The sequence below is a fragment of the Penicillium oxalicum genome, chromosome IV (genome assembly GCF_001723175.1).
Source record: "Penicillium oxalicum strain HP7-1 chromosome IV, whole genome shotgun sequence".
Taxonomy (NCBI): Eukaryota; Fungi; Ascomycota; class Eurotiomycetes; order Eurotiales; family Aspergillaceae; genus Penicillium; species Penicillium oxalicum.
The window spans coordinates 467,162-490,744 of NC_064653.1; the positions used below are offsets into that span (position 1 = coordinate 467,162).

The 23,583-nt window shown below is 50.4% G+C and overlaps 11 protein-coding genes across 11 annotated transcripts; 5 read left to right on the forward strand and 6 right to left on the reverse strand.

Moving 5' to 3' along the window:
- Nucleotides 1–3,027: 3,027 nt before the first annotated feature.
- On the forward strand, nucleotides 3,028–3,680 carry POX_d04942 (uncharacterized protein; the record flags this gene model as incomplete). The annotated part of the gene is made up of 2 exons (XM_050113798.1): nucleotides 3,028–3,376; nucleotides 3,493–3,680. The coding sequence occupies 2 exons, from the start codon at nucleotides 3,028–3,030 to the stop codon at nucleotides 3,678–3,680; spliced, it is 537 nt and encodes a 178-aa protein (XP_049968749.1).
- Nucleotides 3,681–4,338: 658 nt separating this feature from the next.
- POX_d04943 (uncharacterized protein) lies at nucleotides 4,339–5,142 on the forward strand (the record flags this gene model as incomplete). The annotated part of the gene is made up of 1 exon (XM_050113799.1): nucleotides 4,339–5,142. The coding sequence occupies one exon, from the start codon at nucleotides 4,339–4,341 to the stop codon at nucleotides 5,140–5,142; it is 804 nt and encodes a 267-aa protein (XP_049968750.1).
- A 189-nt stretch (nucleotides 5,143–5,331) lies between these two features.
- POX_d04944 (uncharacterized protein) lies at nucleotides 5,332–5,874 on the reverse strand (the record flags this gene model as incomplete). Its single annotated transcript, XM_050113800.1, has 1 exon — nucleotides 5,332–5,874. One exon carries the CDS (start codon nucleotides 5,872–5,874, stop codon nucleotides 5,332–5,334), a length of 543 nt encoding a protein of 180 aa, XP_049968751.1.
- An 860-nt stretch (nucleotides 5,875–6,734) lies between these two features.
- POX_d04946 (uncharacterized protein) lies at nucleotides 6,735–7,123 on the reverse strand (the record flags this gene model as incomplete). Its single annotated transcript, XM_050113801.1, has 2 exons — nucleotides 6,735–6,753; nucleotides 6,813–7,123. The coding sequence occupies 2 exons, from the start codon at nucleotides 7,121–7,123 to the stop codon at nucleotides 6,735–6,737; spliced, it is 330 nt and encodes a 109-aa protein (XP_049968752.1).
- Nucleotides 7,124–7,758: 635 nt separating this feature from the next.
- On the reverse strand, nucleotides 7,759–8,559 carry POX_d04947 (uncharacterized protein; the record flags this gene model as incomplete). Its single annotated transcript, XM_050113802.1, has 1 exon — nucleotides 7,759–8,559. The coding sequence occupies one exon, from the start codon at nucleotides 8,557–8,559 to the stop codon at nucleotides 7,759–7,761; it is 801 nt and encodes a 266-aa protein (XP_049968753.1).
- A 531-nt stretch (nucleotides 8,560–9,090) lies between these two features.
- Nucleotides 9,091–9,921, reverse strand: POX_d04948 (uncharacterized protein; the record flags this gene model as incomplete). Its single annotated transcript, XM_050113803.1, has 3 exons — nucleotides 9,091–9,228; nucleotides 9,293–9,686; nucleotides 9,761–9,921. The coding sequence occupies 3 exons, from the start codon at nucleotides 9,919–9,921 to the stop codon at nucleotides 9,091–9,093; spliced, it is 693 nt and encodes a 230-aa protein (XP_049968754.1).
- A 1,016-nt stretch (nucleotides 9,922–10,937) lies between these two features.
- Nucleotides 10,938–11,919, forward strand: POX_d04949 (Cullin-associated NEDD8-dissociated protein 1, N-terminal part; the record flags this gene model as incomplete). Its single annotated transcript, XM_050113804.1, has 2 exons — nucleotides 10,938–11,167; nucleotides 11,235–11,919. 2 exons carry the CDS (start codon nucleotides 10,938–10,940, stop codon nucleotides 11,917–11,919), a joined length of 915 nt encoding a protein of 304 aa, XP_049968755.1.
- Nucleotides 11,920–12,580: 661 nt separating this feature from the next.
- POX_d04950 (Chitin deacetylase) lies at nucleotides 12,581–14,038 on the forward strand (the record flags this gene model as incomplete). Its single annotated transcript, XM_050113805.1, has 1 exon — nucleotides 12,581–14,038. The coding sequence occupies one exon, from the start codon at nucleotides 12,581–12,583 to the stop codon at nucleotides 14,036–14,038; it is 1,458 nt and encodes a 485-aa protein (XP_049968756.1).
- A 584-nt stretch (nucleotides 14,039–14,622) lies between these two features.
- On the reverse strand, nucleotides 14,623–16,652 carry POX_d04951 (uncharacterized protein; the record flags this gene model as incomplete). The annotated part of the gene is made up of 2 exons (XM_050113806.1): nucleotides 14,623–16,214; nucleotides 16,307–16,652. 2 exons carry the CDS (start codon nucleotides 16,650–16,652, stop codon nucleotides 14,623–14,625), a joined length of 1,938 nt encoding a protein of 645 aa, XP_049968757.1.
- A 556-nt stretch (nucleotides 16,653–17,208) lies between these two features.
- On the reverse strand, nucleotides 17,209–18,820 carry POX_d04952 (uncharacterized protein; the record flags this gene model as incomplete). The annotated part of the gene is made up of 3 exons (XM_050113807.1): nucleotides 17,209–18,260; nucleotides 18,328–18,489; nucleotides 18,556–18,820. 3 exons carry the CDS (start codon nucleotides 18,818–18,820, stop codon nucleotides 17,209–17,211), a joined length of 1,479 nt encoding a protein of 492 aa, XP_049968758.1.
- A 3,239-nt stretch (nucleotides 18,821–22,059) lies between these two features.
- On the forward strand, nucleotides 22,060–22,578 carry POX_d04953 (uncharacterized protein; the record flags this gene model as incomplete). The annotated part of the gene is made up of 1 exon (XM_050113808.1): nucleotides 22,060–22,578. One exon carries the CDS (start codon nucleotides 22,060–22,062, stop codon nucleotides 22,576–22,578), a length of 519 nt encoding a protein of 172 aa, XP_049968759.1.
- Nucleotides 22,579–23,583: the final 1,005 nt, after the last annotated feature.

Below are 23,583 nucleotides of genomic sequence, written 5' to 3' on the forward strand. Positions count from 1 at the left end.
CCGTTCGAGTCGTGTCAACCTGACTGCAGAAAGCTTTCCTCTTAATGATGAAGAGAGGTTTTGTTTTTCGTGCGTCGGTATGTTGAGATGGCCTCCTCGATTTTTTTTTTCCTTCTGTTTTTTTGAATTCATGCACAAACCACTTTTAATATCTTGTTTGAGTTGAGAGGTGGACTTCATCACTCTGTACTTACTACTTTTTTCTTCCCCCCGCTCCTACTCTTGAGCCCTTCCATGTTCTGTTCCTTGCAGCCTCATTAGTGGTGTTTGATCGAGTTGAGATGTGTGATGCGCACCAGACGAGATGAATATATTTGATGATTTCTGTGTTTCGTCTTGAAGACTTGCTGGTTGTACTGCTAAGGTCAAGGTCTGATTGAACCGCTGGGCTGGTTCCAGCCCTGCCCGCTTGAGTCAAGTTGATTGTCGAGTCGATAGAGATGAGTGAAAAGGCCTAGCTGGGATCATAACTCTCGTCTTGGTTACTTTGAAGAAAAGTTGTTTTCATTTTATTTCTCTATAGTCGCACGACCATGTACAGGAACCATACCTACAATTTCCTTTTCCTTTTAACAATGAACCGCAAAAACACGCACGAGACTTGGCTTTAATACATGATGAATCCTCCCTTCCCCTCTCTCTCCCTGGAGCCACAAAGCTGGCAACCACTATGTAGGACTCGCACTAGATCCCGGCCAGACTGAAGTGAATTCAATCCAACCTCACAGCATCCATCTGGATATCATCATCTCACACAATACCCACATCCCACAAAAGACACATCCGCCATAGTCTCCAAATCTCATCCAGTTCAGGTCGCTGCTCCACATCAAGAGTGGGCCACTCATGCCCTTGGTCATGAACCGCCCCATCTTATCAATGCGAATAGGCTCAAAGTGCAGCCTTGCAACAACAGGGCAATCATGAGGAGGTATGTGGCTAGGTCGGTATTGGACCAGGTGGTGCCAGCAGTCGTAGTACCACTAATACCCCTCGTATCCCCATCCTCCCCACCACTTGATACCAAGAACGACGACGACGGTGACAAAGATCCATCTATACCGGACCACCTTGCCTCGTCCCATGCCACCATCTGACCAAATTCCTCTCGTTCCCGCATCACAAGGGCCCCCCAACGATCCATATTTCTCTGTAAATTACACATGTCTTCTCATTCCAGCACCGTTCCCAGCCCTGCACCTCCTGAAGCGGGAGTTCCAGGTCCAAAACCCACGGCTCTTGCACGAATGACTCGCGCCAAAGCGGAGAGATGAGCAGAAATCCTGGCGTAGGCTAGGTCTTGGAACCAAGTGGGTAGAGTGGGGTTGGCGCGTTGGGTGCCAGGGGAAGGATTGGGGGATTCTACTTGATGGATGAGTTGGTTGTGTTGGTGGAGCATGTTGATGAAGAGGATTTTTCGTTCGCGGAGGAAGAGGTGGTTAGGTGGGAGGGGAAGATGGGTCATTGGGGTTGGGTGGGTGTCATGTTCTTTTTTCTTCCTTTTCTTTTCTTTCCCTTTTTGAGAGGGGGGGGGGGGGGGGGGGGGGGGGGTAAGATGATTTGTGAGATGGGAAGTATGAATGTGGATGTTAATGTTCAGGGAGCGTTGGAAAGTGTCGGTAGACTGGGGTCCCAATCTACCTGCTGAAAGATGTGGAAGAGAGAAAATTGAAGTAAAGCGAATGGTAGTATCCCAGGGAGTGAAGAGTAGGTGTAGTAGACAGATTATCCAGTAGTAGCTTTTGAGACTGAAGATGGAGGGAAATACTAAGTACCAGGGCTAATCTTGAGAGTATTTGTCCACTCTATCCTGACTTGGTCATGCATTCGAACCAGCAAAAAAAAAAGGGATTAGGGTGAAACGAGAACGAATCTTCATATTTATTGTGTTGGGTCCTCGCAAAGCGTGATGGTCATGACCGAATTGCATTAATCTTGCCTGTAAGCCTGTTGACTTGAATGAAACAATTGTATCAATCGATAATGAATGAATGAATGAATGAATGGAGAGCAATGAAAATCAGCAGTGTCGAGAATCAGAAAGCCAAGAGAGGACCTGAAGGACATTGTTTGTAGGGTTCCTTCAAAGTGAGAGGATGTAATGAGACTTTGAATGCTTGGGCTCCTCGATCTTTGCTGAACAATCACCCCGTCAACAAAAGCTTTCAAAGGTGCAAAGGGACTCTCATCTGAGAGGCGTTGTAATGAACTGGACCAAGAAAAGTCAATGAGAAAAAGGCAGACAGTGAGAAAAACAGAAAGAGAGAGACAGAGAGACGGAGAGGTTGCACCCAAGATGCTCAAATCTCGGTAAAAAGCTGATCGGAATTAGATCCGAATCCTCTTGGACAAGAAGAGACCGAGACCGTTTACACTGTCTTGGTTCATTCTCCTTACTGTCACCACTTGATCGTGTAGCCCCCTCTCCACTTCGGGCGTGTGATTGCTGTGCCGTTTTGATCCGACGAGCCCGGAAGAAAGGAGATCATCAGATAGCTTTGTCTTTTGACTTGAGATTCTCTCCCAAATCGACCATCCTCTCGTGGCTCGTCCTCTTTTGCAGTAACCAAGTCGTAGACAACATCCGCACGATGCACAGGAAATCATCTGACCTCCACAGGCAGCCATCGGACGACACAGTCAATTAAAGTTCAATAGCGTGAGCTTGGTGCGAAACAAGCTAATCACTACTCAGTTAGCCCGCTCGGGCTGAGAGAGAGTTCGTCTCTTCCATTGGCCTCGCTTGTCAACCTACCTGGCTAGCTCGTGTCCAGGCAAGTCCGTGTTATCCGGAGGAGAGCAATGGAATGATACTGAGAGAGAGAGGGGCAAGGAGGGAACCTGGAGGGAAGGGGGGGGGAGGCATGACACTTGAGCAGCTACGATCTTTAAAGACCCCCCCAGACTTGCCGGGGGAAATAAAAGAAGACACAAACTGAAACCATTTGAATCACTCTGTTGTGTGTTCTTGACGTGACCTTTCTGAGATTGTTTGTCTCTTCTAGCTCAACGCCCCCTCCCCCCAAGATGTCCTATTACAACGACTCCGACAACGAGCGCGGCGGAAACCAGGGGCCAGACTCTGGTTATGGTGGCAATGGGAGTTACAACGCCGATTCCAACTCTAACCAGGATGATTTCCGAGGAAGCAGTGATACCTCGGGAAGTGATGGTCAATTTCGGAATAGCGACAGCTATGGTGACCAGTCTGGAGGATTTGGTGGCCAGAACGGTCGCAGTGACAACAACAACAACGACGACAGCTATACCAATCAATCCTCGGAGAGATCAGACAACTATGGAGGCAACTCTGGAAGCAACCAAGGCGGAGATTCGGGGGATAGTGGGTTCGGAGGACTCGTGAATCAAGCGGCGAGTAAGTCAATCCTTCATCGCAATCGACTCTTTTCATTTCTCTTTGGAGGGAGAGGTAAAAGATTAGGCTCATGACACCTTTTCGTGACGGTACTAATGAGGTTGTCACTCGCAAAGATTATCTCAAGCAAAGCAGCTCCTCGAATAACAATGGCAGCAACAACTCCAACTCCAACTCTGCCGATAACGTTGTGGATTCCTTTGTCGATAAGCAAGTGGACCAATATGCGCCGTCGGGATCGGATGGTTTTGTCAATCAGGGCGTCAACAATGTCATCAACAACACGATGAACAAGTATCTTTGATGCTCTCTCTCTCTTTCTCTCTCTAGATTGGGAGTGAGGTATACTGGCTATGTGTATGCCGACCTTTATCGCACGGGATACTACGGCGTCGAGTGCAATCTGACAGCCGAGTCGACTTGGATCCATGTTGTGGTCCCTTTCAATTATAGCTACTGAATAATTCACCCTGATGAATTGAAAGTCACCCAGAAAGGCTGGGGACTTGTGGCTTCATCCGAGCTCTAAATCTGTAGGAGAAAAGTGCCGTCTGATTAGACGGACCCCCCTGGTGTCTGAGAGGCAGCGACATAATCCCAAGTGTGCGTTTTGCTGGTGTAAGAGAAAAGAAAATTGGACCAGAAAAAGGCATCATGCAATTTCACAAGTTACAAGAATGAATTTCTGGGTATTTTCCCTACTCTCCATTTCAAAAGTCCTCACCGGGATCTCACGATCTCACGATCTCACACTCTCCGCTAGTGCCGCCTCGTAGTGGCCGATCACGGCAATCACCTCATCCAGATGCGGGGTCAAGAGGATCTCGAGTTGGAGAACAGTCTTACCTCTGAAGTATTCCTCCCCCCATACCACTTAGGCTAACATTCAAATTGACTCGGACCTATGCTATAAACAAAGCCCTGACAACCGTCTGCTATTGCAAATCCCACGCAACTTGACAATGTCTGACAATTCAAACAAGTCCTTCACTTCACTTCCTATTCTGGACCACTTTGTCATCCTGGTCTCCCACCACGATCTCCTCCAGATTTCACAGCGCGTAGACGGTCACTTCACCCTTGCGCTTGGCGGAAACCACGCCGACGGTCTCACAACCAACAAATTAATTCTCCTGCAAGATGGAACCTACCTGGAACTCATCGCTTTCTTTGACGATGCAGATCCCGAGAAGCGTCGGAACCATCGCTGGGGGAACGAGACAGAGGGCACGATCATTGACTGGGCGCTGACCTTGCCATCGGAGAGTGACTTTGAAACCATACAGAAGAGATTCCAGTCAGCCAAGCTCGATGCGTCCTATACAGATCCTATCCCCGGAGGTCGCACCAAGCCCGATGGAACGGTCTTGGAGTGGGCCGTTTGTACGCCAAGGGATAACGAGGACCAGCCCATTACCCCTGGACAAATGCCGTTCTGGTGTCTTGATCGCACGCCGCGAGATAGACGAGTGCCTTATCGGGTGGAGCCTCATCTAAGTGAACATCCCAGTGGTGTCAGGGGAGTGAGCTCCGTCCAGGTGCAGATGTCTCAACAGGACTTGCGCAACATGGAACGGGTTTACAATGTGATCTTTGATGGGCCAGCAAGGTACCAGGTTCCATCCGGCTCGACATGTGCTGAGCATGAGGTCTCTCTTTCTCAAGGCGAAAAGTCAATCAATCTCGTTTTGTATGGATCTCAGCCGGGAAAAGTCGAACTGCTGCCAGGTCTCTCCTTGGAAATCAAAGCTGTGGCAAACAAGTGAGCTCTGGCTAGAATAGCTAGTTGATTGATCGGCGACCTCTATTCATGAAATATCAGTGAAATACTGCTAGTGTACCAGGCGTTTCGCTTTCTTTTGTTTCTTTTCTTTTCTCTCTTTTCTTTTTTTTTGGCATTCTACCTTTCCAGTATTATTGCCATTGCAAGGAAACCAGTCAACTAAAACGACAAATCAAACCCCATCCGCACAGCGACAGCATCGACAACCCATCGACTCCATCAAGGACGAAGAAATCTCCCTCACAAACCAATTCCTATGAACCTTCCACCAAAACTTATGCTCCTCTGCCGCAAAAGCATCTAACCCATCCGCACACGGATCCGGCAGTGAAGTCCGCATACACAAATATCGACTCCTCCCAACATGAACCGATATCGCCACCAACATATCCGCAATATCCCACTCAGTAGCCAGTCGTCTCCGGAGAATATCAGCCACCCATTCCATCACATCACACAATCGCTCAACCTTGTGGCAGATATAGCGTTGGACATCAAAATCGGATTTGAGGTTCAATTGTGCAATATCCTGCAACTGGCCCGTCCGCCAACCTTTGGAAAAATCGTCGAGTTTTGAAGCAATGTTCATATGAATTTGCTCTCCTCTGCGCAGGTCCTGCGACCATCTGAAAATGTCTCTGTATAAGGCATGTCGGTTGCCTTCGAAGACTCCGGCGTTGTACGCTTCTTGAACTGCGTTGGATTTAGAAGTCATGATGTGTTTTGGGCTAATTGGATCACGAGGGATGTCGGTCTGTGGCTTGGGGTTTGCTCGATTTTGCTCGATTTTTCTTTTTATTCCAAATATAAGCGGGGGGAACGGGGAGAATTCGTAGTGCGATCGAAACGACCACAGATGGGGCTTAACATGCTAATTATTAGGATGAGATTACCTTCTGAGGAGAGATGTTTCTATTCATTCATTTTCTGGTCTTTCCCGGGGCTGCTTTGTGTGCGAGACAAAGGGACTAACTCTCTTGCTTTTTTTCCTCTAGGGATTCTATCATTTATACGGTCCTAAAAAAAGCTGCTAATAGCAGCGTGGGATAGATGAGGTCTAGGGCTTAATCATTCATTGACAGGATCTTATGCAGCAGCCTCTCCACTTGAAAGTGCTGATCGATGATACCTTGAGTGGCAGGGCTAGACTCTGACAGAACAACCCAATAACCAATCCAGAATCGATGCCCTGTCTTTTCGATCATGATATTGTCATCATAGGCTTCTAGTTTCGGCCAAGCAGAAAAGACCCATGGATATCCATCTCAACAAAGCCACTGTATTCGAATAAAATCCATAGAGATTCGTCCCTGACACGATGGAAACTTGAAAAAAAAGCACCTCCCACCATCAAAAGAAACACCCTGGCAATATGACACCTTGTCTGGAAATCAAACATTCATCCCCAATTGAAGCTCCGTCCACGCAGAACAATGCCAATGATTCACATTCCCCCGCCACTTCGGACTGAGCTCTGCCGCCATTCGGTCCATACCCGCCGCATACGCATCATCCAGTAAATCCTCGTCAAGACATCTCAATCGCCCAAACTGAACAGCGTACATCTTGAGCATATCAGATAACTGCGCTGTATCTGGATTAGCCGTCAGAAACCGGACCATTTCTAGCATTTTCTTTGAAAGAAACACATACTTGGCTCTTTCGCGCTGGACACGGTCCAGAGGAGGCGCATTTTGGTTAGATGTCAAGTTGGGGGCTCTGGTAGAATCCAGGTGGTGGTGCTGGTTTGGCATGTCGGCTGCATGATCTAGATAAATGGCTAGATCGGACAGTTTGGCGAGAATTTCATAATATCCTTGTGTAGATTGTGTCTTGGCTCTGTGGGCGATCAGTTTGGACCAGTAAATTAGGAGATCGACGTGGTACTTTCGAATTCTGGTAAAGGATTCAAAGGTCTCTAATTGGCCTAGTATTCCCATGCATTCGACGATGTCTTTGTTCATATTGAACTTTGTGGTGCAGATATGGATGAGATGAAGAGGGGCTTGGTAGATCAGGCTGGATGATGTTGAGACCAAGTGAGTTTGTGAATTGAGGTGGGAGCTTGTGTTGATTCAAAGTATATCGTGTGTCCGAGGGAGATGTCGAGGATATTTCAATGCTCGAGGTATCTTACGAAGAGGAGGCAAAACATTCGAGAAAGGTGGGATGCTGTGATTTTGCTTGAAAGACTGAAACAAAGGGTGTGAGACAATGAAGAGTCTTTTGTTTATTGATGTGACCACCACCAGACGGGACAAAGCACAACCATAGGATTACAGGGGGGGGCCATTTTGAAGAAAAAGTGTCTTGGATTTTGAACAGGCTAAGAGTGTTTATTGTGCTTTATTTGGAATCCACATAAGAATCGGATTATGTATGAAAAAGTCTTTGTTAATTGTGAAAGAACATGCGCACAAAGGCTTTGTTCGCAGATCTCGAATGTCTACTAGCGATTCAGAGACCCGAGGGCTCATTAATGAATGAACCTTTTTCTACGCGCAGGTGTCAACTGTCTGTTTTAGTACATGCTCCTCACCAGCCATGGGGGCTAAGGATATTAGAGGGTCCAAGAAATGCCAGAGCAGATTGATCGAATCTAATTCTGGGTAATCTCCCCATCAGGGACTGAAACTGTCTCCAATGATTGAACCATCTGATCACATCCACTCCAAGGTCGCATTCCCATGCTCAAACCTCCTTCCGTAAAAATCGATCCAGCTATGAGTGGTAAATATGGCATCACAAACACAGGATTGTCAGAAGCCTTCGGAGCAAGAGGCGTGCAAGCAATACATCCACATTTCAAGTCTCGTTGCAATCGACTCCAGATCCTCCACAGCTCCGGATTCGATGACCACTGCCGATCTTTACTCGTCGCAATCTCATCCATCTCATCCGCAAACCTATCGACAATAATCAATCCCACCAAGGCTTCGCGCAATCGACCAACCTGAACCACGAGCATTTCCAACATTGCAACCATTTTCATTTTCTCCTCCTTGACAAACCCGTAGCATTTCAATCTGTCGTCAATCTCGAGTAGAACGCTTTGAATTGACTTCCATGTCCGGAGATAACACTCGTGGAGCTCATTATTTTCCCAAATCTCTTTGGCTTCCATGTGAATATCGGGGTCAGGAAAGACATCGCGAATGACCGGGACGTGAAGCTCCTGAACCTCGGACGGGGCATCTCGTTGGAAGTTGAGTTGGGTTTTGCCAAAGGCGATACTTTGGATGTTTCGCCTCAGAGTGCCGGGATCGACAGTCTCGTGGAGGAGATTGTACCGGCATTCTCGAAGTCGGTACAGAGTTTTCCGTCGGTCTTGAGCATACCTGAGCGCACAGCGATGGATGCTACGTGCCTCTTCGGGGTCCAGTGGCTTTTTGATAACCATACCGTCGTGCATGTAATTCTGGACGAATGTAAATTCTGGGTCTGATTAACTTTCGGTGATATCTGCTTGCGTTGGGGCTTGTATAAGAAGCATCACGGACTCTGGAGGCCGAGTGATTCGCCCTTAAGTATTGAGAGTCTTGAAGAAGCTGGAGCTGCATGATAAGACACATCTAGTCTCATCCAAAGACCTTGAGCTAGCGGAGCTTTGGAGTCAAACAAGTTTCTTTGATGCTCCTGAGAAAAAGGATGGACAAGCAAAAGGCATCCTGTCATTTACAAATAAATCAGTGAGGGTTTTTAGGGGCTTCTAAAGCAATTGCAACTAGTTCTAGAGGATGTGCGGGATGTCATTTTTGGCCTCTATGTGCCATGTGCTCAAGAAAGTCCACGTCGTCGGGGTAATCATGCATTCATTCTCAGACCAATAGAGCCAGTTGAGATGAGAAAACTTCGCTGATATGGATTGTGTAGGCTAATTAGTAAATGTTGATTCAACTCCCAGCGCCTGCCCGTGGTGGTACTGCAGTCACTACGAGGAGTCGGACTTCTTGCCGTCCGCATCGTCGTTCTTCTTGTCGGCCTCGTCACCCTTGGATTCTTCGTCAGAGTCCTTCTGGTCAGACGATTTCTCGTCTGCGGACTTTGATTCTTTATCGCCAGATGACTCCTGCAAGGAAAAGAATAGGGTGATTAGCAAGGTTTGATAGAACAGGGAGACCGCTGACACCTACCTTGTCACCATCTGCCTTTTCAGATTGCTTTCCCTCTGATTTCTCAGGTTCAGTGCCCTTGTCCGACTTCTCTTCATCTCCCTTCTTGCCTTCCTTACTCTTCTTTACCTCACTATCGTCTTCACTGCCCTTGGCATCTTCTTCTTCCTTCTTCTCAGCCTTGGGCGCTTCTGACTCCTCTGCTTTCTCAGCAGGCTTATCCACCTCCTTCTTCTCCTCCGACTTCTGCTCAGCATCCTTTGTGTCGTTGGACTCATCGTGGTCCTCTGTCTTGCCATCGGCGTGATCAGTACCGTGAGAATCTCCATGATCGTCTCCATGGCCCTTCTTCTCGGATCCCGACGGTAACAAATACCAGACCATTGGGACGGTGAATCCGACTGATCCGATGAGCCTGGAAGTAGGAAGCAGCATTGAGATTAGTGGATGCCTCAATTGCAGCGTCAGATGATCGAATGGGATGATTACCAAGGTAGATCGCTCTTGCGGTGCTCATCATGCTCATTTCCGTGGCCGCTGGCGTAGAACCGCCGGCTCACCAACTGAGCTGTTCGCCGGGCGAGCGGAGCAGCATAGAAGGATTGAGCGGCGATCAATGGCCGCAAGGCCGAGCGACGAGCAAAAGACATTATACAATGATTTGGAACAGGGGCACTGGGAAACCAAAGGGAGATGTTGGCTGGGTTATGAGAAGAAGAGGAGGAGGAGGAGGAAGAGTCAAAGCACAGTGGAAGGCCTAGGCCACACGAGCTCGGGGGTGTCAGTCAGCCTCTTAAATGGCACGACGCCCTAGTGGCTTCCCATTTATCCCCAGCCATTTCTTCGATATTATTATTGCCTCTTGGCAAAATGCAAGGCTCACTAGTTACACCACACAGTTCAATTAACCCCTTTTAGCAGCACATTAGTACAAGGTACTTCACTTCACACTTCATGACTGGTGCAGACTGTGTACCACGTAGCTTCCCCAGCCTCTTTCCGGCTGCTGGTCCGTGCGGGATTGCGGGAGAAAACAAATGACGTCATGTTTATAGAAGAAATCGCGTGATCCACCACCCCCTCGGGTGTTTGTGTATACTTCAAGATGAAGTAAAATCCTTCTGCATGATGAAAAATCCGAAGCACTTCCTCTGACTTGGTTCAATCTGAAAGACTATCTACCTGCTTGCTCCCAATTGTCTCTGTGTATCTAGGATGGTTGAGATTGCCCATTGCTGACTTTGATCAGGATGATCTTGGCCCAGTGAGCGAAAAAAAATACAGCATACACAGGATGTGCAAAGTAACACATGCAAGAAATTACACAAGCTGGTAAACTAGTACTAGAATGAAAACAATGTCCTCATAACGCGATTATGCTACCGATCAATATTGAGAGGGACACATCTGTCTATTCTTATCGATCTGCTCTCTGATGCACATATTCATGCCTGAGGCACATGATCTTCGCTCAATCTAAACTATCCTGTCATGCCTGACAATTAAGGCCAAATACACCCCCACATTTCCCGCTGCTATCAGCGAGCCTTTGACTGCTCCGCCGATAGCTTCCTGCTCACGCCCACCTTTTCACACTCACTCTCTCTTCCTCAGTCCTTCCCTCTTGTTCTTCCGAAAACCCTTGCCCTAGCGGTACTTCACAACCATGGCAGACCGTCAAATGACTCAGCAGACGATTCTTGGTCACCTAACCAAGCTCAACGATCCCGATGCCGATTTGCGATACATGTCCCTCAATGACCTCTACACGATTCTCACAAGCCCAAGCTCCACTTTTCTGTCCAGCGATCACCGCTCCTCCACCAAGCTTGTGGAGGGGCTTCTGAAGGCCTTGGATGACCAGCATGGAGATGTCCAAAACCAGGCATTGAAATGGTACGTAGATCAGTGCGTCCCTTGTGGAAGAGGCATGGTAGGCTAATCATGGACATTCGACCCGTAGTCTTGGCCCGCTGGCTCTTCGACTTCCCTTTGAATCGCTCGTACCTCTTCTTGAGAGTCTGAGCGAACTCACTGCCTCTCAAACCATTGATACCTCAGTGCCCAATACCGCCATCCGTACGATTGTCGACACTCTGCCTCGCCCTCAAGCTGGCCAGCCAGCTACACAAAATGCCGTCACAGCGTACCAGGCTGTGTCCAAGGTGCTGATTCCACGGCTCATTGGGTCCAACCACTCGTCATCGGGAAGACGAGGATCCGTGGTGCAAGGGATGCTGGAGAAGGATCCCTCCAAAGGATTCAGTAGTGATGCAATTGATGTCCTGATCAAGGTAGTGACGTGTTTTGGACCTCTGCTCTCCGAGCATGAGCTTGCGGCGCTACAGGAGCCCGTGATGGCCATCATTAACAACGAGACCGCGGGAACTGTAGTGACCAAGCGTGCACTGGCGGCAATGTCCGCTCTGGTACTCTACTTCTCCGACAACCAGCTCAATACCTTTGTCAAGCGATTGACAGAGACGTTATCCTCCCCCAACCTTTCCACAGTGCACCGCCGACACTTGATCGCGGCGATTGGCGTGATTGCTCGCAGTGCTCCGGCGAAGATTGGACCTCATCTGGATCAACTTGCCCCCTTCGTCTTTTCTGCGTTAGGGGACGACAACCTTGGACAAGCAAACTGAGAGGATTTTCACCGAACGCCTGTCCTCTGCGGGCCAGTCATCTTAGTGACCTCGGGAATTCCTGTGTCATGATTCCACAAAAAGAAATTGCCTTGTTGCGCAGAAACTGCCACGGTCAAATTTTGGTAAAGCTTACACGTGAAGTCTCGGCATGGGCATGTCGTTTCACTATGCTTGCGTCCAAAAAGACCAAGAGTCTGATGGAGGTCGGGTAAGCAATCAAGGTTCGAGACCCATTATCAATATTCCCAACGATACCCATACCCAAATTGCCGTGTGCTCTCCAATGTTTTGTGGCTTTTATGAGCGACTTAGTGACCCGCCATGCATTTCCACCACCTCGTGTCGAAACAGTAAGCATGACAGAGGCGTACCTTCTTCGTCAGAAAGTGCTAGAGCTAGCTTGGAGAAATCAGATACACAACAATACAAACAATATTCGTTTGCAGCCGTCCAGTGCGACTTCTTCCCCCAATCTGCGGCGCACTTTCCCAATGTCTTTCGCTTCCTCGCATTGCCCTTCTCGCCCGCTCGCCAAATCTTTCTGTTTACAATTTACAACCATCCATCATCCGTTCACCACTCATCCATCCTCGTCTATTTCCACCCCAGTTACTATACCTTTTAGTTTCGTTTTTCTCTCTGTCTATCTCGGATCGCAATGCATTGGCGTGGGTTTCTGGCCTTGTTCGGGGTCTCCGTGGGCCTTGCTCATGGATTCTTGCATCCTCCCCATCGGTACATCACAGCCAACGACACAAAGGAGGCCTTGAGCCATATCGAAAGCCCTCATCTACATTACAGGCTTGCTTCTTCCAAGCTTGAGTACCAGTGCGGTCCTGACTACGGATCTTGCCCCAGCGGTACATGCTGCTCGAGTGCAGGTAGGTCATCATTTCCTCGAGAACTCAAATCAGGATCTCACCGTCGATTTGGGACAGGCTTCTGTGGGACAACTGTTGCTCATTGCCGGTCTCCTGACTGCATGATTGACTACGGACGATGTGATGCTCACAAGTCTCCGACGGGACCGCCAACCAAGGATGTCCTCCGCCCTCATCTCGGGCGTGTGCCATACAGCCCACAGGAGATTCGTTCTTGCACTGTGCCGGGGACTATCGCGCTCACGTTTGATGACGGCCCCGGCCGTTACACTGGCGATCTCTTGGATCTTCTTGATCGATACGACGCACGGGCAACATTCTTTGTCACCGGCATCAATAACGGCAAAGGTCAAATTGACGATCCGAATCTGCCCTGGGCCGAAATGATCGAGAGGATGGTCGTTGACGGCCACCAGGTTGCCAGTCACACGTGGTCGCATGAAGATCTCAGCAAGGTCACTTCGGAGCAACGTGCTGATCAGCTGCTGAAGAATGAGGGGGCTATTCGAAACATCATTGGAAGCTTTCCCACCTATATGCGTCCACCATACTCGAGCTGTCTTCCTGATTCGGGTTGTGGGCAGGACCTTGACGATCTGGGATACCACATCGTCCTCTACGACATCGACACAGAAGATTACAAGAATGACAGCCCAGAACTCATTGAGTTGTCCAAGGGCATTTTCGATCGCGCCTTGAAGAGCGGAAACCCCGAACATACTTCTTGGCTGGTCATCGGCCACGACATCCATGAACAGACTGTCCACAACCTGACCGAGCACATGCTCAAGACCAGTATAGATCTTGGATACCGCCCGGTCACAGTCGGTGAGTGTCTGCGGGATCCGCGCGACAATTGGTATCGCGCCGATAGTCGCTGGGCAGGAAACAAGACCAAAAAGGAGCATCCGTACCGGGGGCCGAAAAATTCTACCACTCCTCAGGTATCTTTGGACGGCACTTGTGGAGCGAACTCTACTTGTTTTGGCTCTCGCTTTGGACTCTGCTGTGGCAGCAACAATGTCTGCGGAAACACCACCTCCCATTGCGGCTACGGCTGCAACAAAAAGGCCGGGTATTGCTCCGTCGGTGTTCCGTCGAATGGGGATGCTCTAGCCTCTAGCTCTCCTGAAGCCAAAAGCGTTCGATCAGAGGCAGATTCCAGCCCCCGGGTCATGGGGAGTGCGGCTGTCACCTCATTTGCATTGGCTTTGGTCGTTGCGATGTGGATGTAAGGGCAGAAGATGACGAAGGCCTCGGATGCTGGAGGACGCACGCTCTCGGAGATGGGGATGGAACGAGAGTGTTTATATGCTCAATTATACTTATTCACTGCGGTTCATGGCCATCCCTCATTGTTTGTTTTTTTTCCTGATTATTGATTGGTTTGTCTTGCCCACTTTACTACAGTAAATAGGCCCTTCGTGTATTGATTTTTGGGCATCGCACTTTTGTCATTAGGGACGAGAGTATTATTCGATTCAATTCTGCAGGCCCTTGTCAAGAAGCTGTCATCATATCTGATCTCATCATCACAGAAAGACTCCAGTAAGCATACACCAGAAATAGGTAAATGCTGTGGTTCCACCACGAGCATGAAGAAAAATGATTTCGAGATATAATCAGCGTGTAAAAGAGAACATTCGCACCAAGCATGCCGACTAAGAACGGCGGGGTATATGAATATCATTCGGGAGGGAGAGGAGGAACGAGACAACAATCTTCACCATCTTCCAAGAAAAAAAAAGAAACCAAAAACGCCAAATTCTGTCGCACTACCATAAATCATACACGGGTTGATAAGCATCCTTTGCCATCCTCATTTGCGCACGACTTTTAACAGCGGCGCGATTCTCGCCCGTTTACTCAACCCAACTCGATAGGGCACCTTGGTCGTGGACAAGATCGGGCTATGTCGAGCCGGTCCCTTATTTGAAGCGCGGGCTGTCTGTGGATCACTCTCTCTGCTTTCCATTCTTTGAGGCGTATTTGGTACGAAAGTATTAGCCGCAGGAGTGGCTTCCTTTGGAGCGGGATGGTTGTTTTCAACGGCGGTTTTCTTGGTTTGGACCGGTGACTCCCAAGGGACGAATAATTGGTTCTCTTCCATCTTGGGTATAGGATTAGAGGAAAATTCAGCTGTATTTTTGCTAGGTTGATCTTGTTGATCTTGTGGCTCTTTGGAGACAGGCGTGGTGGAATCCGAGTCTGGTGCGGACGGAGGATCAGCGGGCTGTTTTCGTTTGCGGCCGCGTCTTTTCGGGCCTGGGTTCTCTTCCGCGGGAGGTTGGTTGGGGTCCAGCTCAAGGGGTGAATCGTGCGCGCCATCTTTGACGTTGTCCTGCTTGATTTGGAGAGAGGTAGATCCCATCAAAATGATATCGTCGTCGTCTGTTGCGTGCATCCTTGTAGGCTTGTCGAGGACCTCTGAGGCAGTCTTGCTTCGTTTGGCTTTTTTCTGCTTGGATGGTTTCGGTGATGCAGTGTCTTGTGACTTGCGTGGGTCTTTGACCTTGCCAGTCCGGGATTTTTCGTCAAAGACAACGGGTAAAACGACCATCAGTCCGGGGGTATGTCTGGGCTTGTCTTGGAGTCCACCGTCTGTCTCGACATGTTCCGGGTCCGGGTTGAAGATTTCTGTCTTCCTAGACAGGGAGGATTCGGGTCGTTGTCTCTCTCCTGCCATCCATACTCGAGCGGTAAAATAGTCGCGCGGCGCAGCAGCTGCGAGCTCGTCTTCCTCGTCGTCTTCGGCATGAAGAGGCTGTTTCTTGGGGCGACCACGCTCGGGCTTTCTGACGGCGGGGCTATCGAGGTTAATTGTCGGCGTCGGTCCAGGTAAAGCCAATTCATCATGTGCACTGAGCTCAGAGTGCTGCGGGGAAACCAGACTGGATGTGATATTGTCACTTCTGGACCTGCTCACTCCCGGAGAATGCACCGGTGATAGCGGTTGCGTATCGTGAGGGGACCACGTTTGTGGTTGCATTGATCGAGACCGTTGAATTGTCTTGATTGGCATCTGGTCGTCGTTCTGTGGGCCGGGGGTTGTGTTGACGGCCACGGACATCGGCTGCGGGTTTCGCTCGCCGCTTGGAAACGCCACATTGCTTTTAGTTACCGGCGTGCAGTCCAATTCGTTACCCTGTACGGGCGTTGGCTCGAAGGGCTGCGTGTCCGAGCAAGAGGCCTCCACCTGCAAGGGAGGTTGCAAAAAAGCCTGATCGTAATGATGCTCTTCTCTCCATCGCTGCTGGTGGAGGCCAAAGCTCTCCATCATAGGGTATGACCCAGGCTGCGAGATCTCGCTGGGAAGACCGGAACTGGTCGAGGGCAGATGGTCATCCGCACTGGGAACATCGTCCTCGATCAATCGACGCTGAGCATGGCCGATTTCAGTGAGCATTGCTCCTACATATTTTCGCTGTCAGCTCTGGCCTCGTTCGGACCCAACCCAAGCCACCTCCACGGAGATAAGAAATGCGGCCACTATCCCCACCTACCAATTGATCCGCTTCCACCCTCTGTCGCCGAAGGAATCCAACGTTCCTCTCGACGCTGCTGCGATAAGGTGGGAGCCGAGTGTGTCGTGTCCTGGGACTGCAGGAATTGGTCAAAGTTGATGTTCATTTCAGGCTCAACCGGGGCCGGAGTATCGCGCTCTGCTCTGCGCTCGATCGGGTAGTCTGCTTGTTGTTCCGCTGCATTGTGGTGGACGTGAGCCTGTAGATCTGGTCGTGAGTCGACATGCTCCTGACCAGCGTCGTGTGGAGCCGACGCCTCAATGGCGACGTCTTCTCCCAGAGGCTCGTCCTCGTCGGAGTCCTGGATGACTCGGCCCCAGCCCATTCGTGCGGTCCGGTCGCGAGTTGCAACGATCAGCAAAGCGACGGAAGTCCCCACGCGTTTCACAGACACGAAGCCACGTGACAGTCACCCATCCATCTATAGGGCCCAACGGCAACACTGGGAGGTAATACAGTCGCTCGTACAATTCTTTTATAAAGGGCATTTGCCGGGACTTCTTGGTGGTGACTCTCTAATGAGACCGGCGAGACAAAGGAGACGGCGATCCCTGAAGCAACGTAGAAGCTGCTCTTTCTCGATCGTAGCGTGGAAAGGCTCGTGGCCGCCACTCTATTCGGGCGGATTCCAATCTTCCAATCCTCCTCGGCGATGACAGTGAACTTCTGGAAATGCCGCTCCCGTGCGACTTCTACTGTACGGTGCGCGATGTGACCACAAGAGCTGGCATCTCTTTGTAAGACACAACTGCCTTGATACTTGGGACGGTGACCAATCAGTTTGATTTGTGACGGGATGACTAACAAGTGGAGGGGGGCCACGCTATGATATCTGCTAATCACAACTCAAAGGGGTATGAATATGAAAAGACAAAGGCAGATCACAAGACTCCTCCTGGTAGATTGATTTGCGCTTGGGGACGTCCACCTTCGAATCCCGCGCTGTTTGGTGCCGAGCCAGGATGTAAATTGTCTGGCTGGGTGATTTTTCGCAACATGAACATGGGCTTGCGCCCTTCTTTTTCGAGTTGCTTGAAGAGGATCAGGGGCTTCTCGTCTAGGGCCAGACATCTTTCCTGGTCACCGTAGACGATGTAGAGGGCATAGAGTTTCGGATCGTGGTGGATGTTGTACTTTTTCAACGCGGCCGGCAGGACTTTGTAACAAGGGTCATCCCAGGAGACCCGAAATGACTTGAAGATCTCCACGCTGGAAGGCTGTCCCGGCGGAGCAGCAGAATCACGCGATCCAGACGGGGTCTCCGTGCGCGAGGGCTGCGGACTGGGTCCGTGCCGATCAGCCCGGGAGGCAGAGCGTTGTGGCAGATCCTCGGGGTGATCATGCATATTTCGACCCACTGAGCCCGGCTGCGTATAGGATCGTGGGTTGAGGGTCTGGTGTTGAGAGATGTGTGTGTTGGGAGAGGTGGGTGAGGGAATGCCGGGCGAGTGCTGCAGGCCATTGGTCACGGAGGCGGACAGGTGAGATGAAGCGGCCGTGGCGGTGGCGGAGGGGTCGTGGCTGTGGTGGTCGTGATAGTTGCGACCTTCGTAGACGGACGGCGGAATGTGGGTGGGCGAGCTTGTCTTGGGCGTGGTCCCACCGCCGTAGGCGCGCTTGGAGAAAGCCCGGTGCAACTTTGAGCTGGTGGAATTATCCCCCAAGTTGAGAAGGGAAGGTGAGGTGAGCGTGGTGCTATCGTGATAGCTATCTGAGGATGTTCCGTGGCTCGATGGAGGCGGCAGAGGTTGCGATCGATCCTTGACCGTCTTGATGAGCGGCAGGATTTCCTCTCGCAACCGCCTGTAGTCCTCTGCCAGTCGATGCATTTCAGCCTCTACCGAGAGGATCCTCTCATCGCGGCGCTGGATCGACTGGATCAAGCGAGCAATGTCCTCTTGTGTGGCATTCTCGTTCATGCTCTGATCAGCAGCTACGCGTTGGGGGAAAATTGTCAGCGGTGAGGAAATAGTTCCAAGTATTGCGAGAGTCAAACGTACACAAGGGAATGTAATGGTCCACATCAAGAGGTACGTGTTGCCGGACCTTGATTTCATAGACACTCTTCAGGATGGTGAGACGGTGGCCCACGCTGTTGATCCCCATCTCCTTCAACTCCTCGTGGCGGAGGGCGATGAGCGCCTCACCAACGATCCCATTCTCTGTTGATGTGGTTTTTTTTGCGTCAGTCATTGTTCGCATTACGTGTCAAAATGGTGTGGACCGACCTCGGAAGGTGCCGCAATATTGAAGCAGTCCCAGGGAAGTCAGAAAGTCCACGCAGTCGTCGGCTGTCCAGTCGGAGATGACCGATCGGGGCGTGCGCGGTCCCTCGCTTCCAAACCGAGTCGGGGTATGTTGCGACGAAGCAATGTCGGAGTCGGTGGGAGACGCTTCCGAGTCGGTTTGAAGGTGCGGAGAGGTGATGACGCTGCGTTCGTATTCATCATCCGCATCCGAATCCGCGTGATAGAGAGAGGTCTGGAGCGACATGGTGCCGACAATGATTCGGCGTCACGGTAGGTCGACAAACCAGATGAAATCAATGAGCGGATTTTCTTGCACCAGCACCCCTCGATCCCGGCAGACCAGATCGCACGATCCGGGAGTCTGACCGCGGATACGTCCCTGAGGAGTGGCCCCAGAGAATGGGCAGGAGACGGCAATGGGTGATAAGAGAGAGAGAGAAAGAGTCGGATGATACCCAGCTGCGCTACTTGTCAAAAATTATGTGCTGTGGTCGTGGTCGTCTCGAAGGAATTGTTGCGGCTTCCGGAGTGTCCCTTTGCCCGTTGGCGCCAAAGGTGGGTGAAGCCAAATATTGACGCGCGGGAAGGGGAGCGGGGAAGCTTGCCCAGGTACGGGGGGCTTGATCGGGAGTAGTGAGCGCAGAGGTGGGACGAGAAGGAGAGCGAATCACGATGGTTTGTGGACGTTGAGAAGGCGTAGACGGTGGTGAGAGAAGTGAGGTGAGAGGGTGCCAAAGAGAGAGAATGCGAGCGGAAGTGAGAGCAACGGAAGTTGGTTAACGCCGTCTGGGGTTTGCGCATTCCCAAAAAGGGCATCCATCCCTCCATGCGATCGAGGCCTTTCCCCCCCAGCATACACGTGACTGACGTCTGGCCTCGGGCAGAAACCCTTTTGGGTGATTCATTTTTTTTTGGTTTTAATTTTAATTTTGTTTTCTCTTTGCTTTGTGTCTTGATGTACCTTTTTGATTTCTTTCCATTTTCCCCCTCTATTCCAGAGTATGATTCATCAAGCGGGTCCAAGGAGATTGTGGGACCTCTTGGACTCCATGCAGTTGGCCTGCGCTCTGAAGAACCTTATGAACTTGGAAGTCTGCGTCAGACTGGACGGTGGATTGAAGATTGGGGATCGAAACGGTCCGAGCGGGTCGAATGGCTGCCGCTGAGAACTTTCTTTCACCACATCAGCTGTCCATGACAGTCACACATGGCTCAGCGGTACAGGGGCCACAGGACACTCGGGGAGATATACTTTGCTAGAGAATCAATTTGGGCCTTTCACCCTGACTTGTTGTTCTAGCGCAACTTCTTTGAGCAGATCAAAAAGGATACCCGGGTCAGACTGGATGATTGAAAGTCTCCACCCGTCATTTCCAGGAGTCGCCTGGAGGGCCACTGGTGGTCTAGGCTCGGGTCCGATTGGGAGTCTCACATCCGTAAAGCTTTCATTTTACCCAAGAATCAGGAAGCCTTTTGGTAGATGCAAAGGCAGCATGATGACCGATGCCGGTCTGGGAACTCCATGGAATCCTCCAGGAGTGTGGATGAACTCTGTCGGACGAGTGCTTTCCAGACGTCAACTTAGTACATACATACCGAGGTCAGGACAGAATCGTCATACCATGGACAAGGCCTAGGCAACTAGTAGCTACTTTGACCTAGAATATCTACGGTTTGCCGATGTGCTTTAGTCTGACGGAATGTGCCATGATGCACTTGGGCGCTGGTGGTATATCGCACTTATCTTCCAGCTGGATGGCGTCAGGTTGGAGACGACCGACGTCTACGAGTAGTACTCAAGTAGTGCTCATGATCTTCTACTCTCGTCAACAGATATAGATCAATCTAGTCAACTGCAGGGTCTCTAGGGAAAATTTCACTGGACCCAGACTGGCCCTCTCAGACAGTATCTGCTATCTACGCGATTCGACTACCCCGGAACAGTGACTGTCATGGCTGTCGGGGACTGAAGATATGCATCGTCTTAAGTGGGTTCCAAGGTTGATACGAGGTAGCCACCGGATCCGACAAGAGTATGAATAGTTAGGCTTCTGGGGTCCAGGATCGTGGTGGCAGCACCATTGAGCCCCGAATATCCCGAAACGATGGCCATGAGAAGGGCTCTCTGTCGCAAGTTTTTTTTTTGATGCCTGAAGGCTGTATCTCACGCCTGTCAACCTCGTCGACCTCAGTGGGAGGAGAAGTCACTTGCTCATCTTCAGAGCCTCCAGAGCTAGCCACTCGTCATTCGCGGTGCGCACTTCGTTTCACTCTACCATAATATCATGATGGAATCAAGCGGAAGCGGAAAAAATGACAGGTTCGACCCGCCCATCTGTTCGACTGTTTGCCCTCATCTTCGTGCTCTTGTCAACACGTGCGACTGGTCGTGACTGGTGACCAGTTGACCGCCTCTGGGCGGGTGGTGTTGTCGTCGACGCTCTCGGTCGAAGACGGCCATTGTAACTTTCCTTTTCGGCTGATTCTCCTGCCAGTTCGCCATCTGCCACTCTCCCAGTGCACACGAGATTCCGTCCCATTTACTTTCTGCTTCTCATTCCCTCAATTAAATATCCACACGACTACTATTGTCAATTCCACCGTGCATTGCCTGAGCCAGATCGGGCGGGCGGAGAGCCAGTTGGGTACCTTTCTTTTCCCCAATTCAGCCTGTAGTCCTCCCCGCGGGAGTCTGCAGCTCATCTCATCCGTCCCCGCATCAAAAGTCGCCCGGACATCTCTTGAGCTCAATTGTTCCCATCTTTGACTTGATTTGTCCTATTTACTGTGCAGACCCTTCACAAAAAAAGCCAAAAGAAAGAAAGAGAGAGAGAGAGAGAGAGAGAGAGAGAGAGAGAGAGAGAGAGAGAGAGAGAGAGAGAGAGAGAGAGAAAGGTATTGCTCCTCTTCCGCCCCTGTTTCCGTCGACCACACGTCTTGCCTTTTCATTCGGCCCCGGGGCGCTAACCGGAGGTTTCGCCGCAGTGACAGCCCGAAGCCTCGGAGATCGTCGTCATTTCTATTCATCTCCACCCCTTCGTCTTTTTTTTTCTTCCGCGCGCGAGCGCTCCAATCGCCGAGCTTCACCATCAGCCAGGAGTCGCAGCCTTTATATCCGGACTTTGTCTCCTTGCCACTCCAAGACGTCCGCTCTCTCTTTTGGGGCCGGTCCCCTTTTCGTGCAGTGCATCCGCTGACATTGTCGCATGCGAGTCACTGCAATTGCACCCTCAACCCTCTTCGCCGCTCGACTGTCTCGACCTCGATATCCTCAATACTTTCACACTCCATCCACTTTGTCACGAGACCCGACGCTTCTGTGAATCAGAATTGAGGAAGCCAACCTACCAAGATCTCAAAAGGAGCCGCCTCTACCTTGACAGTCCTCGATTCCTGCGCACTCGGGCAGTTTGAGATTAATCTCACAAGACTCCCTTCTTGTTCTTCGTGACTTCCATCTTCTTATCCCCCCCCCTCGACACCATGCCTTCGTCAACCCCCACCGGCAGCCTTTCCGCAACCCCAGACGCCCTTGAATCCGACCTCCTCACCAAGCTGTCTGCCACATCGGCCCTGGAGGACCTACAAGAGAACCTCCTGGGCTCACTGCACCGTGCGGGCTGGACGGAAAAGATCACCAGCCTGGCAACAGAACTCCTCCGCGCGGGGCGGTGTGAAACCTTTGACGATGTGATGGAGGCGGTGATTGCGTCCGCCGAGGGCAGGACACATCCGGCGTTGGGGTCCAAGAATGCCGAACAGCCGGGGACAAAGGCCTCCAACGGAACCAAGGAGGCCCGATCCAACGGAGCCCGAAGGGGGAATGATTCGGGGAACACGACCAAGTCTGATGGCCCGTACGACCCCGCCAAGTACATTGAAGAGGTCGATGTACGTATTCCTGAGGCCATTGTGGATGAAGGCGTACGGGGACTGAAGGACATTTTGCGGGAGATGGTCGATCTGGAAGATGAAGGTCTGCCCAACGGTGACAAGAAGTGAGGGGGGATCCTATCTGCGTTGGATAGAGAAAAGGTTGTTGTTGCGCCGTCGTGATACCCCAGTGAATTCATTGCTGTTGCTCTTTCTTATGCATCAGTTTCACTTTTCTTTTCCATTTTGCCTCATAGTTGAATCAGTCGGTCAGTGTCAGGAGGTTATCTGCTGTATAGGACCTCATATGACGCCGCCCCGTCTCTGGAAAAGCCACAGAGGCGTGTAAAGCAATAAAACGCTGTGGTCTCTGTTTTTCTTCTATTATCCCCCTTGTAAAAAAAAAGAACTCCTCTAATGGTTTGAAAAGATATGAGCACCAATTTCTTCTCGAGATCACTCATTTCAACCCAGACCCTGGTTCCTTCCATCCAAAGTGTATTAAGCCGCTTTCACCATACCTTGTTACCTTGCAGTGGCCAACCGCCAACCGCCAACCGCTCGAACTAGACCAAACTCAAGATTATCCAAGCATCCACTCCTATCTCAACTGAAACCCTCCCACTATAAGATTGATACGGTCAACCAATTACCCCCTGCTATACCTGCGAATAAACTGTGTTTTGTTTTGCTTTTCTTTCTTTCTTTCTTTCTTTTTTTTTCGATCACTTGTTCCTGTTTGGAATGTTGCACCTGCATCAGACTGCTATTGCTCGGGAAGTGTCGAGTCTAGTAGGGTGGTCCAGTTTCCGGCGGGTGTGATTATTTATATGGAGATCTCTTTGGGATTTCTTTCCTATAATGAGGCTGGATGAGGAGATGGTTTAAAGGACAGCATGGACAATGCTGGTGGTAGTTTAATTTTTTTCCGCCCCCATTTTGTAAAGGGCATTTTATCTTTCGCGTTATTGGCAGATATCAGATCTTCGAGTATAAAGTTGTCCGTATCACATTTCTCTATTTATTAATAAATGTTCATCCAGGGGAGGAAATGTAGGTACCTGCTCCTTCTCACAGTGTACACATCATTATCATCGTCATTATAATCATCGTCATCGTGGTCCATCTCATACT